The following is a 17560-nucleotide window of genomic DNA, read 5'->3' as shown; positions in this document are numbered from 1 at the left end:
GCTCATAACATGTCAGTTGGGAAGGCTTAGAGATACTGCTCAGTGGGTAAGATCACTTCTGCTCTTACAGAGGACCTGGGTTTGAATCCCAGCACTCACACGGCAATTCATAACTGTAACTACAGTTTTAAGGTATCTTTTCTGGCTTCCTTGGTCATTGCACACGTACCAGATACACATGAAGACAAAACACATTCATTTTAACAAATGGGATCCTGGCACTGACTGCTTTTCCAGGGGACCCAAGTTCTATTCCAGGCACCATTATGGTATCTTGGCCATCTCTGAGTCCAGATCCAATACCCTTTTCTGGCTTCTGTGGACACCAGTACATGCATGTAGTGCACAGACATACCTATAGGCAGAACACCCATATAGACCAAGTAAAAATTTATTTAAAAATAAAAAGAAAGGAAGAGAGAAATAATGGCATCCTGGACTGGGGGTGGGGGATGGAATATCTCTTAGTAATATGCTTGCTTTACTAGCACAAGGACCTGAGTTCAGTCCCCACAGCACATATAAAATGTTGGACATGGTGCCATATGCTTATAAGCCTGACATTGATGAGGCAGAAACAGAAGAATTCCTGGGGCTTGCTGACCAGTCATTCTAGCCTAATTAATGAGTTCCAGGCTAGTGAGAGACCTTGTGTCAAAAGACATGATGCCTGAGATTGTCCCCCCCCCCCACACGCACACGGGTGTGTGTGTGTGTGTGTGTGTGTGTGTGTGATGTGTGTGTGTGTGTGATGTGGTGTGTGGCCCCAAAGCCCCGGGCATAAATGGTCTTCAGTTCTCTCAAACTTAATAATAGCTGGATGTGATTAATGGCATGAGCCATTGCATCTGGCTAAATAGTACTTTTAGGTACACAGGCAAATTTAAATTTCTTGAAGTCTATTTTGTTGTTTTGTTGCCTGTGACTGTGGTGTAACTGAGAAAACATTGCCCAAATCTTCCCGGGAGGTGGTGATGCACACCTTTAATCCCAGCACTTGGGAAGCAGATGCAGGCAGATCTCTGTGAGTTCAAGGCCAACCTGGTCTACAGAGTGAGTTCCAAGACAGGCTCCAAAACTACACAGAGAAACCCTGTCTTGAAAAACCAAAAAGAAAAAAAGAAAGAAAAAGAAAAATATTGCCAAATCCAATGTGCTTTATATAGCTCAATCTTACCTTGAACTTGGAACAGTTTTCTGCTCCAGTCTTTATGTGTCTACATCACCACACCCAGCCTGATGTCAGTTCTTGTAATAAGTCAGTAAAGGTTCAGCTTTATTCTTCTGCATGTAGATAACCAGTTTTCCCAGCATTATTTATATAAGATTTTTCTTTCTATATTGAATGATTTTGGTTTTTCGAGACAGGGTATCTCTGTGTAGCTTTGTGCCTGCCCTGGAACTCACTCTGTAGCCCAGGCTGGCCTCGAACTCACAGACATCCACCTGCCTCTGCCTCCCACTGAATGATTTTTTTTAAATGCTTGCTGAGACACATTTGACCTTGCACTGTAGGACTTAATTTTGGTCTGTCTATTCTATTGATTTGTGTGCTAGCACTATAGAGTTTTTTAGCTGCTGTCACTATGTATCATGTTTTAAAGTCCTGAAGTGTGAGCCGACCAGCCTTCTTTTTCTGTTCTTTAGACAGTCTGGCTGTGTAGTTCTGGCTGGCCTCGAGCAGAAGCACACAGCACCTGTTCCACTTCCTTTCTTCATAAGATCATATTAACTGGGCCGGAGAGAATGCCCAGTGGTTAAGGGCGCTTGCCTTGTGGAGGACCTGGGTTCAGTTCTCAGCACTCACGGCAGTTCACTGCTAACTAACTGTAACTCCAGTTCCAGGGGATCGGATTCTCCCTTCTGTCCTCTCTGGACAGTGCATACACTTGGTGCATACACATATATGCAAGCAAAACAATCATATGCATAAAATACAAATAAAATCTTTTCCGAAAATTACATTTACTGTTTGACATCTGTTGAGATGCCTAATGAGTTTTAGTTTTTCTGAAAAATACATTGCTTGGATTATTATAGAGATTACATAGAATTTGTCTATAATTTTATTTTGCTTAGGGTAACATTGATACTCTAATATCAAATCTTTTAGTCAGTGCTTGAGCATAGGTGAGCCCTCCATTTATTTACATATTTAATTTTTTATGTGTTTGTGGATATCCACTTGCACGGAGGCCAGAAATGCCTTCCTTGGTCTCTTCTCTTTATCTTTTTGAGACAGGCTTTTTCTCTGAACCTGGAGTTTCCCGGTTGCCTTGATTGGCTTGCCAGTGAGGCCCATTTCATTTTCGTGTCTGCACCCCTAGCTCTAAGTTTATAGGTGTACAGACCCACTGCTAAACCTGGCTTCTTTATATGGGTTCTTGGGATCTGAACTGAAGTCCTCATGCTTACATAGCAAGCATCTTTTTTCTTTTTGTTTTGTTTTGTTTTTCAAGACAAGGTTTCTCTGTGTAGCTTTGGAGCTTGTCCTGGAACTTGCTCTGTAGACCAGGCTGGCCTCGAACTCAACAAAGATCCACCTGCCTCTGCCTCCCAAATGCTGGGATCAAAGGCGTGCACCACTATGCCCAGCTATTTTTGTAGGTAACCTTTATCAGATTAAATAATTTTTCTTTTATTTCTAGTTTTATTTTCTGTGTGTTTGTTTTTAGTGCTAGGGATTGATTCCAGGGTCTGTCTTAGCCCCATTCCTACTTGTTAATTGTTGCTCCTTGTGTGTTTGTTGAGATGATTTGTGATGTTTATCATGTGGGGGGTGCATATTCATAGGCCAGAATAGAGCATTGAGTGTCCGTCTCTGACACTCTGCTGCATTGTCCTGAGATAGAGACTGTCAGTGAGCTGGAAGTTTGCCATTTCCGCAAAGCTGGCTGGTCAGTAAGCTCTCAGGACCAGCATGTCCCTATTCCACATGCTGTGTTTACAAGCACACAGCTGTTCATTCCTGGCTCTTTACATGGTGGTGAGCATTCTTATCTGTTTCCCATGCTTATAGAGCAGACACTCACTCCTACTGAGCCATCTTCCCAGGCCCAGTTGATTTTTTAAGAGAAGATTGTGTTGGTTCATTTTTATTTTTCTAAGTATGTTGTTTGGAATTTAACCTTAAGTCAGAGGTTTTCTATCATTTTGTTCTAGGCAGCATACCTCTGCATTTGTTCCTTCTTCAGGACGAATTTACTCCTTTGGTCTTGGTGGTAATGGGCAGTTGGGAACTGGTTCAACAAGCAACAGAAAAAGTCCTTTCACTGTAAAAGGAAATTGGTTTTCTTATAATGGGCAGTGTCCACAAGATATTGGTAAGTGCTAATGTATTTAACCTCTGCTACATGTATTAAAGCTCTTATTAAAATGCTGGTCTTCTGGGGCTGGAGAGATGGCTTGGGGGTTAAGAGCATCCAGCAACCACATGGTGGCTCACAACCATCTATAATAGGATCTGATGCCTTCTGGTGTACGGGTATATATGGAGACACTCATACATAAAATATAAATAAATAAAATGTTGGTCTTCTGTGATGAAGGCTTCTGTGTTTATAGAAACTCCAAGACAAAACATCAAATTTCTTTTTTTTTAACAAATGTGGTGGCAATAGGAAGAACATTGGATTTAGTGTAGCCTGGACTTGTGGCAAGACATAAAACGCATGAGCCTTTTTCTGTCCCACCAGCCAGCCCCCAAATAACGACACAGAGACTTCTTATTAATTAGAAAAGCTGCCCTGGAACTCACTCTGTAGACAGGCTGGCCTCAAACTTAGAGATGCACCTGCCTTTGCTGAGTGCTGGGATCAAAAGCATGGGCCACGCCTGGCTGCATCCGGGTTTCTTTTCAACAGTGGTTCCAGGCATACAACTTGGTCGTCACACTTGCAGAGGTAGCACTTTCAAACACTGAGTCATCTCCCCAGCGCCTGGCTTAGTTTTTAATTGATGAATGGCTCTCTCACCTTCTAGAGCAATGGTTCTCAATTTTACTAATGCTGTGACCCTTTAATACAGTTCTTTATGTTGTGGTGACCCCCAAACTTAAAATTATTTTTGTGGCTACTTCATAACTGTAATTTTTGCTACTGTTATGAATGTAATGCAAATATCTGTGTTTTTTAATGGTCTTAGGTGACTCCTATGAAAAGGTCATTCGACCCTCAAATGGGTTGCGACTCACAGGTTGAGAAACCACTGTTCTTTTTTTTTTTTTTTTTTTTTTTTTTTGGTTTTTCGAGACAGAGTTTCTCTGTGTAGCTTTGCGCCTTTCCTGGGACTCACTTGGTAGCCCAGGCTGGCCTCGAACTCACAGAGATCCCCCTGGCTCTGCCTCCCAAGTGCTGGGATTAAAGGCGTGCGCCACCACCGCCCGGCGAGAAACCACTGTTCTATAGATAGTCAATGGAAATAGTTACGCATTATGAAGTATTTACTCAAAATTATTTAAATTTTCCCATGCTCTTTTTTAAAATGAATTTCTGTTTGCTGTTTATTTTGAGGTATAGTCTTGATATGTAACCCAAGCTAGTCTCACATTCAACAGTTTTGTCTACCAAATGCTGAGATTTCAAGTGTGCCCCCTTTAAATTTTTTTTCTTGTAACTTTTGTAACAATTATTCCAATTTTATATTATGTTTAAAACAAAATATTAGATACAGACTAGAAAACAGTTTTATGCATGGATACAGGTCAGAAGAAAATCTTAGGAATTTTCCAAATGGTGCTTAGGCTTGTGGGGTCATTTCATGTTCATCATTTGGTCCATCTCATTCCAAATCATTCAGAGCATTTCAAGCCATTTCATGTTATGGAGTCCATAGAATGAATGAGAAGCCTAGTTAGATGATTAAGACAAGTCTTGTTTCACATTTAATGTTCTGGAATTTAATGTTTTACATTTTATTTTTATTGTAGATTCTGAAGACTATTTCTGTGTCAAAAGAATTTTCTCAGGTGGCGATCAAAGCTTTTCACATTACACTAGTCCTCAGGTACTAATATAATCATAAAAATAATCCCTTAGATCAAAGAAGTTGGAGTAATTTAGAAACATACCTCCCAATTTTCTACTGTTTTTAACAAAAATAAGCAAACAAAAATATCAGTTCTTTATCTTGTGTTGTGATGTCTTTTCCTCTGACTGATCTCTTTGATTGTAATGTAGAGCTGTGGCCCAGCAGATGACTTCAGATGCCCTGACCCTTCAAAGCAGATCTGGACAGTGAATGAAGCTCTGATTCAGAAATGGCTCAGCTACCCTTCTGGAAGGTTTCCTGTGGAGATAGCCAAGTATGCGAGACATTTCACTCATAAGTACACAGCCCAAACCTGTGTGGTAGAGCAACATTTGTGGAACATTTTCTTTTTTTCATTCTATGTGTCTTTTGCATCATATATCTTGATTCCATTCATTTCCCCGTCTCTTACCATCCACCAACACCCCCAGAATTTTCATTTAAATATTTCATTGAACTGCCATTCTCTGCATAGTTTGTATATAAAAGTTTTAAGTACTTACAGCTTCCATAGTGGGTTTTTAAGATCTCATTTAAAAATACGTGTGAAGCCGGGCGGTGGTGGCACACGCCTTTAATCCCAGCACTCGGGAGGCAGAGCCAGGCGGATCTCTGTGAGTTCGAGGCCAGCCTGGGCTACCAAGTGAGTTCCAGGAAAGGCGCAAAGCTACACAGAGAAACCCTGTCTCGAAAAACCAAAAAAAAAAAAAAATACGTGTGAAACTGATTGATACAGTGTGGAACAGAGCTGTTTTCAGATTGCATTTAAGCTGTGCTCCTTTGTTCCCTTAATCCTCTCTTGGTTTTTATTTTAATTAGTATTTATTTATTTTGCTTATATGTGTATGGGTGCACACATGCTGTTGTACACATGTGACAGTCAGAGGAGAACTTGGAGAAGTGAGTTCTCTTCCACTTACATAAAAATTATTTGAAGATTGGGCCTGGTTTGGGAGTACATGCCTTTAATCCCAGTACTTGGGAGTCTGAGGCAGGTGATTCTCTCAGTTCAGGGCCAACCTGGTCTGCATAGCAAATTCCAGCGTCAGTCAAGGCTACATAGTGATACCTTGTCCTGAGTAGGTAGGTAGGTAGGTAGAATGAAAGTTTGTTTCCTTGAATTTATCTTTTGTGTGTGGGTGTGTGCACGGATGTCTGCAGATGTGCATTCACTTGTTTCCATGTACATGTGGAAGCCAAGCCGTGAGTCTTTGTTGAATGTTCTGCCCATCACTCAATGTTTTAGTTTTTGAGACACGATCTTGGGCTGGCTGTTTAGTCAGCTCTAGAATCCCCTTGTGTCCACTCTGATACCACCACCACCACTGTAGTTACAGGCACATACCATATCTAGCTTTTTCATGTGGGTACTAGGGAATTGGATGTTGTATCTTTGATCATGCCGCAGACACTTTACCAACTGAACCATCTCTGTGACTGCTGAAGATGAATGTACTTAAGCTTAAGTGAAACAGTTAATTCCTTTATCAAGTATTATGTAATCTGTCTCTAGTGATTTACATAGCTCTGATTACTTTAGTTGAGTAGTGAGAGAAGTATTCTGTAGCATTAAATATTCATGTGTATTTGTGTACGTACATGTTGGGGAGTATATATGGAGGCCATAGGTCAACACTGAAAATCTTCCTGAGTTGTTCTCTCTCTCTCTCTCTCTCTCTCTCTCTCTCTCTCTCTCTCTCTCTCTCTCTCTCTCTTTAAAAAAAAAAAACAAGTCCTTGAAATTGCTATGATTAGGCTAGACTAGGTGGTTGGTGGGCCTTAGGGAATCTTTCCTCTACCTTCCCAGCTCTAATATTATAAACACACACTGCCAGACACAGATCCTAGGGTATCAAACTTGAGTCCTTTTGCTTACACAACAAGCAATTACTAAGTCATTTCTGGTCTCTCACTCTTTTTTTTTTTTTTTTAAATAGGGCAGTCTTAATTGTATAGCCTCAGTTGGCCTCAAGCTGTAGATTCTCCTGCCTCAGCTTCCCAAATGATCAGATTCTACCCATGTGTCACCATACCTAGGTCTAAATTGTCATTTAAATTTTTATTATAAACAAAAGGCAAATAGTTATATGTGTCTCATTTATTTTATTTTTAGTGAGATAGATGGAACATTTTCTTCATCTGGTTGCCTAAATGGAAGTTTTTTAGCTGTTAGGTAAGTGGCAATTCCTTGATTGCCTGAACCTTTGAAATGTATTGAATTGAGTGATATATTAAAGAATTGAGTAATTAATATATACTTGTAGGAATCTGTATTGAAGAAATGAAAACACTAACATTTTAATTGTTAGAGTTTTTCTGTTTTTAAAAGTTAATTCTTCGACAGCTTCATACATGTATATAATGTGCTTCGATGTTCTAACCCCTGGTTGCCCTCTATCTCCTTCTTACTCACTTTTAACCCCTTCTTCTCAACAAGTTCCCTAACTATTTCATGTCCACCGTTGGGTGCTAATGTGATGTTCATTGAGTTTATTAAGAGTCATTGTGTGAGCACAGCTTGGGTTAATTCACTGCAGCTTGGGAACAGCTAACGGGTACAGCCCTGAAGAAAATGACTTTGCTCCCTTCTTTCTTTTTTAGCAATGATGATCACTATAGAACAGGTACCAGATTTTCAGGGGTTGATATGAATGCTGCTCGACTCTTATTCCACAAACTCATACAGCCTGACCATCCTCAGATATCTCAGCAGGTTTGTTCTCACATGATTGTATAGTTACTTTAGTGAACTGCTGGATTCTTACATGTTATTTTTACAGATCTTTTATGTCTGTAAACGAATTAATCTTGTATTTCATAGACTGACATACTTCATGATAAATTCAAGGTTTATTTTAAAGCATTTGTAATTTAAGTGTTAAAGATACATTAAATTTTTCAGATGTTTGTAGCAGACTTTAAATACTTAACACTACTGTTTGGTTAAGTCTGTTAATAGCTACAGCGGTCACTGGTAGAGTTTACATTGATATTACCCTTATTTTTTGAAATGTCTAGCAGTGCTTAGGCAGTAGTTTGCATCGTGCTTCCGTTGTTGTCTTTTTGGTTCAGTCATCAGCTCACATGTGTTGTAGTGCTTGATTTTCTCTTTATTCTTCTGTTATATGTGCGTAACGTGTATGTGCATCTCTGTGAAGTGCGTTCACTTTAAATGAAGTAGCTTTTGCTTTTTGTCACAATATAGGTGGCAGCTAGTTTGGAAAAGAATCTTATCCCTAAACTGACTAGCTCCTTACCTGATGTTGAAGCCTTGAGGTTTTATCTTACTCTACCTGAATGTCCCCTGATGAGTGACTCCAACAATTTCACAACAATAGCAATTCCCTTTGGGACAGCTCTTGTGAACCTAGAAAAAGCACCACTGAAAGTCCTCGGTAAGAATTTTAGTATTTTTCTTCTGAGTGTTTTCTCTTTAAATGAGAATGTTAATGAGTTCTTTTGTTTGTTGCCTTGCTTATTTGATATTGTTCTAGATGGAATAGATTTTTCTCTCTTGTTGGCTTTTTCTCCTGGATATTTGATTCTAATTGTTGGAGTTGCTGAAGGCAAATCATGTTAAATATAGAATTTTAATCCAATATAACAGAGATATAGTATCAAGAACAATTAAAAACCCCTATTTTTCTCCCCCATCGCCTTGAGTGATCTTGCTGGTAAAGAACTGGAAGAGCCATTGAAACTGAACAACTCAGTTTTAAATCATCCTTGAGCCTCAAGATCAACCATTTTCCTCTTAGTTCCTTCCCTTGCTAATTTCCTTTGTTTTAATTTTGTACCTCTGCTTATGCACAAGATTCCTGAGTTCACAGTTCAGCCTCTGTTTTTCTCTGGGCTTTGGTCTAACTTTGCTCACATTAATTCTTCTAACGGTGTGGATTCATCGCTAACTCCTGGCCTTTATACTTGGCTTGCTATGGATAATCCAGTGTTTTGCTTTCTAAGAGTGTTTGCTAGGTATGTGGAACTGAAATATATCAAAGTAATAAAACAACTATAAGAACTTAAGTGCTGAGAGTGAGTTATAAAAACAGTAAGTGAGGAATGCTGGGGTCTGAAGGAGTGAACCAGCATGGAAGAGTCAAGCCAAGTACTGCTTCCCCACTTAGAAGGTTTTACATTCTTCTTGCTTCATTTCCTATGATTGTGGGGTTTGTAGGTAGAAACTACTTACAAATAATAATAACAAATAATAACATGAATAAGGCAGTATAGGTTACAACTTTACATTAAGTTTCCTGTTTCTGATTTCCCAGAGTTCCTTGGATTTGTAAAGTTGTTGCTTCACAGTATTTCAGTTTTATATATTAAGTTGAATAATAAAACTTAGATTTTTAAATATTTGAACAATACGATTCTAAAGTGTATTTTGTTTAAAAAGAATTCTGATTTCTGTAACATTTTAATGACTGATTTTAATATTAGCTATGTTGATTTTTAATTATAATTTATGAATTTAAATATAACAGGGTACCAAGAATATGAATTCAGTAGGTCTTTCATACTTTACTTTTGAGAGATTTTTAAGAACATTATTCTGTATTGGTAGTGAGGAAAGTGATCTGTAAGCCCTAGAGATGTTATATAAGTCATTGCTGTATTCATCTTCCGGAAATGTTCAAAAGGTTAAACCACTGCTCTAGAAGAAAAGTTAGTGTGTTTTTTTAAATTCTGATTTTTTTTTATTCATTTTATTTGCATGTTCACCCTTTAATAACAGAAAACTGGTGGTCAATACTTGAACCTCCACTATTCCTCAAGATAGTAGAACTTTTTAAGGAAGTTGTGGTACATCTTTTGAAACTCTACAAGATCGGCATTCCCCCTTCTGAAAGAAGAATTTTCAACAGTTTTCTTCATACCGCATTAAAGGTTTTAGAAATATTACATAGGGTATGTCCATTATTAGTCCTTTACTTTCCTCTTTCCCCATTCCTACTAACAGATTGATAATGTTCATTTTAACATTAATATTAGAATGGCATAAAAGATACATATTAAATTTGAAAGTTACTCATAGTTTCTCATTTCCTTTACAAGTAATATATTTATACTTTGTAGCTTTGGATTTGTAACTTGACTTTGTTAGGCATCTATAGCCTACAGTTGGGCAGAACAATAGCATATTAATGAATTAGAATTCTTATGTTTTCTTGTAAGGAACCTAATGTGTTAATTTAATGATACATTATTTTTAGTTATAAGTGGTTATCATATACATACAAGTGACTGGGCCCTTGTAATTACGAACATTTAAAGTTCTATTCTTTTGGTGTAGGTACTAATGGCCTCAATCAAAGTAGAATGTTTCATTTGAAACAATTGACTAATTTGAAAATGAAACCATATATAATTCATTAATTTGCCTATTGTTCTTTCCTGCCCTTTTTCCCAGTGTAAGAAATAGTACACTTTACACTGTAGAAGTGCAAAGTTACATGAAGAAATAGAGCTCAGCTGTCTCATTAAAGATGGATTTGAGTCATCCCTGACAGTTGGTAGGTATATCTCTGTTATGCCATTTGGTATTCTAGAGTTGCTACTTAGATGAGACATGACCTAAGGGAGAAGCATGTGTTCATAGTCCATAATAGCCTGAAAACTCCATATGAATATAGTTTCTTTTCCATAACAACTTCTTTACACTTTCAGATTCTTCTTGCTCAGTACTAAAGTAAACAATAAAGGGGACAGAGGAGATAAGTCCTTTTTCTCTGTATCAAAGAAACCCTGTGGATCATTTATTTTACTTTTTTTTTTTTTTTTTTTTAAAGTGAAGCTCCTGGGTGTTTTTCTCAACTTCTTAACTTCCTTGAACTTTTCTTTTTCCTTTTGTATTTAGTATGTCCAAGATTCTTAGGCAGTTAATTTCTGTTCTCATTGTTATAATTAAAGAGATGATAGCAATTTCTTTTCTAGGAAAACATGTCATTCCCCACAACAAGACTTTCTTGCAGCCTATCAGGGCCTGAGTATGCAGCGTACTGTAATTATGAAGATCTTGTAACATCATAGCATGGGTCTCCACCTTTCTATATACTTTTTGTTTAGGATTCAAATGATTAATTGTGTTTTTCTTTCCTCGGATGAACTTTCCCCTAATATTTCATGAGCCATCATTCTTCAGCTGGACCGTATTTCTACATGATGACTCTTTTTGACTCCATTGTCTGCTTTTTTTTTTTTTTTTTTATTCCTCTTAGAGAATATTTAGCCCTGTCTTTTATCTCAAGAGAAAGGGCTACCTGTAATTCCAGGAGTCTGGAAGCAGAAGCAAGAGGATCACCAAAATTCCAGGCCACTGTGAACTGCAGAGGGCATCTCTGTCTCAAAGAAAGGGAGTGGGAAGAGGAACTTTTATAGTCCCAGCTAGGGCTTTCCAGCTCAGACGCCTTAGCCTTCACTGAGATCAAAGTTGTAGAATTAGGCAATACTTCCATCTATTGGGTGGTGTGTTCCTCAAAGATTTTGTGGGGTTTTTTTTAATCCTCCCCCCTTTTTTTTAAACTCCCTTCTCTCCAGGTCTGTAGATTGAACTGCACATGGTAGGCAGATACTTTACCTGAGCTGCAGTCTAACCCTCAGGTTTTTGGGATTAGATTTTGTGGTATAGCCCCAGCTGCCCTTAAAATTCATGATCTTCCTACCTCAGCTTCCTGGATGCTGGGATTTTAGTATTGTCTACCAAGCTTGGCTCCAGAGACCATTTTGAAGGAGCCATGCCAGATACTAGGTTCCACCTTCTTACTAGTTCAAGGTTGGGATGGCAGTCGAGTCTTAACATGTCTTGTTTGTCAGCAGTATCCAGCATTAGAAGCCTCTGTGTGTAATAACTATGAGCATTGTGTATGTATTCATTTTTAAAAAGATTTTTAAGAAATAGACTTGTATAGTTGGTATCTCTTCCCTTTTATAAATTAAGACACTGAAGAAACAAACTTACCAGGTGGTGGTGGCACGTGCCTACTTGGGAGGCAGAGGCAGGTGAATCTCTGATTTTGAGGCCTGGTCTACAGAGAGAGTTCCAAAACAACCAAGGCTACACAGAGAAATCCTGTCTCAAAAAACCAAAGAAATTGAAAAACAGCTCAGTATTAATGGTTAGTAAATTGTAGAATTGAAAGTTCAGATCTGCTTCTTAAAACCTTGGTGTTTTCCTTCTAGAGTATGCTAACATGTACTTAGGGGCTGGAAAAATGGCTTAACGATTAAGCCCATACTGCTCTTCCAGAGAACCCACAAAGCAGGGACTCACAACCTCTTGCAGCTCCAGGTACAAGGGATTCATTCTAACACCCTAAGCCTCTAGGGCATCAGTACTTGTGTACACACGCATGCTTAGAGCAGGTTTTACTTTTATTATGCCTTTAGAAATCACGATTCAAACTCTAGAGAGTATGTTATGTATACTATCTTGTGTTTAGGCTGCTTTGTGTGTTTTTTATGTATGTATATGTGTGTGCAGTACTAATGATTGAATTCAGGGCTTCTTTAGTCATGCTAGGCCTTATTCTTATCACTGAGCTATGCCTTTTTGTCCACATCAACACTATTCCTGGACTGGAAATCAATAGAACACACATTGATCTCTTTTTTGCTATTTCCTATCAGTGTGATTTTGAACAAAGTCTTTCTCTTTATCATATGCAAATGAACAATTACCAATAAAATATCAGCCCTGATAGTTTAAGATTAATGTATTATTTAAATTATGTAACTTAAATATTTATTTTAGTATGTTTGTGTTGAATGTGTGCCAGCAAGCACACATTCAACACAAACATGAGGAAATCAGAGGACAACTTGTAGGAGTCATGTTGGCCCCAGGTGTTGAACACTGGGTGTCAGGCTTGGTGGCAAGTGCCATTACTTGCTAATCTGTCTTGCTGGCCCTAAGGTACATAATTTTTAAATTGTTGTACATTCTGAAGGCAGAGACTTGAGTATCACACCGCTTGGATGGGAAGAAAACACTACCTTTAATTTGTTGGGTTAGACAGAAGCTAGGTTCTCAGTTGAAGTTGTTACATACTTGAAAGCACACCAATACACGCATAAATTAAAAAACATAAAGACACTGTCTTACAGCTGTTATGTATTCCTTCTCTGCTCAGTGACTGAGAGTTCGGGGAGTTTCCTCAGTCTGCTCTTCACCCTAACCTAGGGGCCGGACTAGGAGGAAGGAGACGTCGCTTCCGTTCACTGTCCCTTTCAGGGTGTGCTTGTTCCTCCCGTATGTCATGTCCTTTGGAAACTTTGTAAAGGAGAGATCTCCACTGCTCTAAATGGCATCCTGAGGAAAATACCTTTAGTACCTGCTGTCAGGGATGGAGCTGTAATGAGATAAAGAAGTTCATTGGATAGTCATTGGGTTGGTTTTGAGTTCTTACACAGTACATGGCAGCAGTACTAGTGTGCCAAAAGAAAAGGCGTGCTTGGTATGTCTGCCTTAGTTGCTCTGTATAGTACCTACGGGTTTTCAAATATTTGGGGTGGGGGCACGGAACCCTCAAACTGAGTGGATAGAACAGACATTTATTCAGCATAGTCACTCCTTAACCAGCGTACTAAATTATAGTGTAAAGTAAAAGCATTGTGAACAGAATTTTGATTTTATTTTGAACATTTTTAGTAAAAATTATATACGGATTTTTTTTTTTAACTTACATGTGATTTCTGTTTTTCCTTTGCAAATATTTATTGAGTGCCTACTGTATGCTTGTTATACTAGATGTTAGGGATTTAGTGATAGGAAATCATGTAATTTCACCTTGGCTCTGACAATCTAGAAAGTTATCTATGTACAAATAAATGAATATTTATGATATAGCATAAGTTCTAGATAAGGAAAAATGTACTAAATGAATTAAAGACTTTTTTTTTTTTTTTTTTTTTTTTTTGCTTTTCGAGACAGTTTATTTATGTAACAGCCCTCGCTGTTCTGAAACTTGCTCTGTAGACCAGGCTGGCCTCAAACTCAGAGATCCGCCTGTCTCTACCTCCCAAGTGCTGGGATTAAAGGCATGAGCCACCACACCCAGCTGGATTAAAGACTTCTTAAAGAAAAGGTAGCTTTGTAAGATAGCTTGTAAGTATGCACACTATACAGAAAGGTAGGTGTATGTGTGTATATTTTGTTTGTAAATTTGTATGCATGTCTTTTGGATAATTTTCAGCCAGGCATGGTGATGAGCACACCTTTAATTTCAGCCCTTGGGAGGCAAAGGCAGGTCGGTCTCTGAGGCCAGTGTGGTCTACTTAGTTCCAGAACAGCCAAGGCTGTGTAGAGAGATTCTGTCTCAAAAAACCAAAACATACAAAACTCTTGGATTAATCTTCAATACCCAATTTCTTTATTTACACTTTTTATGGATTTGTTAATTTTATTGTTTTATATGTATAAGTATTACCTGCATATCTATGTATATGTATATATGTATGTTTGCCCCACATATGTGCACAGTGTCTATCTACAGTGGTCAGAAGATAGTATTGGATCCCTTGGAATTGGAACTCCAGAGGACTGTGGCCACCATGTGGGGAGCTGGGAACCCAACCCTGCTCTTCTGTAAGAGCAGCAAATGCACCTAACTGCTGGAGCCACCTCTCCAGCTCAGTTCATTTTAAATGCTATAGTACCTATTTTTCTCTTTAGTTATCAAATCATTATATTTGAATTAACTACTAGTCATAATTCCCCCCAAGTCAACATTTCACTAATTTTAAATTTTTATTATTTTGACGTGTTACTTCTCTTGATATATGTGCATACCTTTAAAAAAAAAAAAAGTGTGTGTGACTGTGTGCACTTTAGTGCAGTGCCCATGCGGGCCAGAAGGGAGCATTGGAATTCCTGTACCTTGAGTTCCAGCTCTTTGTGAGCAGTCGGATGGGTCTGGGAACCAAACTTGTGTCCTCTGGAAGAGCAGCGTGCACTTTTACTTGCTGAGCTATCCCTCCAGAACTGATCTCCTAGTTACAAAATAGATTGCAAACACTGTTTGGGGAGAGGGAGGAAACTGTGATTTATTCTTTAGTGTTTAAAAAGTATTTACATTCTACAGATATGCTTATTTTAAAGAATAATCAGATCTGAATTACTTTGAACAAGAGTCATTAAATCTAGACTGAAAAATATTAAAGTATGATGTTAGCTGGGTGTGGTTGTGCACACCTTTAATCCCAGCATTGGAGGCAGAGGCTGGTGAATCTCTGTGAGTTCAAAGCCAGCCTGGTCTACATAGCTAGACCTGTCTCAAACAAACCAAAAGCAAAAAGGGAAGGAAAGAGGAGAAAATACTTTATGAGCCTGGCCAGTGGCATAGCTGTACTTGGGGTGTTGAGGCAAGAAGACTGTGAGTTGAAGGCCATCCTGGGTTATGTTATATGCACAGATCTTATTATTTTTGTAGTTTGTATTTATACTTACAAATATGAGTATCTGAGGAAAAGCTGTTGTGAATTTGTGTGTGTGTGTGTGTGTGTATGTGTGTGTGTGCAGGTGTGATATTGTGTGTGTTTTTTAGTAAAGAGTGCAGCTAATGATATTACTATTAAAGATTGTAGGGCAGGACACACAGCTTCTATTAAAAGACTAGGCAGTATTTCACACTTTGCATCTCCATTAATAAGTAAGTCTTCTGTATTAACAGCTCAAATGAGAACATTGGAAAAATGGCGAGACCTGGTGTCACACACCTTCAGTCCCAGTCTTCCAGAAGCAGAAAGGGCAGATCTCTAGAGTTTGAGGCCAGCCTGGTCTGCATAGCTAGTTTCAAGGAAACCAGTAGTCAGGCACTGTCTCCCTCCGCCTCACTCCAAAAAAATGTTTTTTTAGTCAGTAAAACAAAGGGATTAAAAACATAACTTTAAAAATAAAAGCAGTACTGTTTTGTAAAGATAGTGAATGAAGTAATGTGCACAAGTAGTATGAAGTCTAAAGATGGCGGCAGTGGCTCAATCCCAGCACTCGGGAGGCAGAGGCAACGGGTCTCTGTGAGTTCGAGGCCAGCCTGGGCTACAGAGCGAGATCCAGGACAGGCACCAAAACTACACAGAGAAACCCTGTCTTGAAAAAAACCAAAAACAATTGAAAAAAAAAAAAGGTTCTGATCTTGTTCTTTGTAGAAGTGATAGGCAGTGTTTGTTCTAATTTCCCTTTAAAGCAAAAGTTTGGAATCCGTGAAAATTAACATTACTAAAAATGAACAGTAGCTGTCTGTTCATTACTGCACATCCCTCTAAAGGTGCAGCAGATAGAGATGGTTTGTGTTAAAGTCTCGTTGCAATCTGAACTGTATGCTTATCTGTGTACCTTTTACTTCTCATCGGTTCATTTCTTCTTTCTGGAGGTTTCTGATTGATGTTTTATTAAATTGATATTAAAATACTAGAATTGTCCAGTTAGATTTATACCTCTGATGATTTCGTCCCTCTTTTGCTTTCTTAGAAGTTCAAGTTTATTAGGAATAGCTGTTTATTTCATTGATACATTGGCTTTTGTTTTGTGACATGGTCCTACTGCAGCCCTGGTTGGCCCAGAACTTAACTATTCAGACCAGGGTTGAACTCAAGGACATTCTTCTTGTTGGGGTTAGGAGGCCATACCAGTTAAATGATTTCTGTCCACCATGCCATACCAATTAAATGATTTCTGTCCCATTTCTTTAGTTTGTGTACATGACCCGCAGCACACATGTGAAGATCTGAGGACAGCTTGCAGGAGTCAGTTCTTTCCTCTCCTTGTAGATCCCAAGGGTCAAACTCTTAGCAGGGAGGCTTGGAGGCAAGAGCCCTCACTGGGTGAGGCGTCCGGCCTCCCCAAGAACGGGGTTATTGGTTGGGATGTTTTACTTTGTTTGGAGACTGGGTCTCACTCCGTGTCCCTGGTGACCTGGCACACTCCTCGAGATCTGCCTGCTTCAGTCTACTGAATGATGGGATTAAAGGTACCATGCTCTGCTCAAGAAAAGGTTTTAATGTAGATTTACTCACTGTGCTGAAAGAGGAGCCATTAACAAAGTTACTTTTGTTGTTTCCCTTAGGAAGTTAGTTTTGTTTAGTATATATGTTGAATTAACTATTACCACTGCTTTAGCATTTTTCTTTAAAGAAAACAATTCTCAATTATATCACAGTCTTTCCATTGCTTTTTTTTTTTTTTTTTTTTTTTTTTTTTTGACATGGTCTTAAGTATCTCATATTGGCTTCTCCTCACTAGAGATTTAAGACACTAGGCTAGCTTTAAACATCTGGTCCTCCTGCCTCTACCTCCTGAGTACTGTAATCACACCCTTTGTACCTGGCCCCTTCTCCTTACGCTTGAATTTACAAAGACCTTCTCATCCTCCCCAGCTCCCACTTCCTGCCATGCAAGGATGTCTTCTGACTTAGAGGTGTTATTACTGACATTTTTGTTGTTGTTCACCAGATCTGAAGTATTGGGGGGAAAAAAATTGACTTTGTCCATTCAGCTGTCGTGGTCTCTGCATGTCTTCTTATTGGGAAATTCGAA

At 38.7% G+C, this 17560-nt stretch overlaps 1 protein-coding gene across 1 annotated transcript in view; it reads left to right on the top strand.

The window, feature by feature from the left end:
- Herc4 (HECT and RLD domain containing E3 ubiquitin protein ligase 4) overlaps positions 1-17560 on the top strand; it is a 72992-nt gene that overhangs the window by 35199 nt on the left and 20233 nt on the right. Inside the window, exons 9-15 of the mRNA XM_059243905.1 lie at positions 3163-3323; positions 4928-5004; positions 5178-5302; positions 7142-7201; positions 7630-7741; positions 8234-8423; positions 9767-9939. Coding sequence (XP_059099888.1) covers positions 3163-3323; positions 4928-5004; positions 5178-5302; positions 7142-7201; positions 7630-7741; positions 8234-8423; positions 9767-9939 — 898 coding nt within the window. The remainder of the gene's footprint in view (positions 1-3162; positions 3324-4927; positions 5005-5177; positions 5303-7141; positions 7202-7629; positions 7742-8233; positions 8424-9766; positions 9940-17560) is intronic.

Source organism: Peromyscus eremicus, chromosome 16_21 (assembly GCF_949786415.1).
Source record: "Peromyscus eremicus chromosome 16_21, PerEre_H2_v1, whole genome shotgun sequence".
Taxonomy (NCBI): domain Eukaryota; kingdom Metazoa; phylum Chordata; class Mammalia; order Rodentia; family Cricetidae; genus Peromyscus; species Peromyscus eremicus.
Note: the sequence above shows the minus strand (reverse complement) of the source record. Positions and strands in the feature narration are given on the sequence as shown.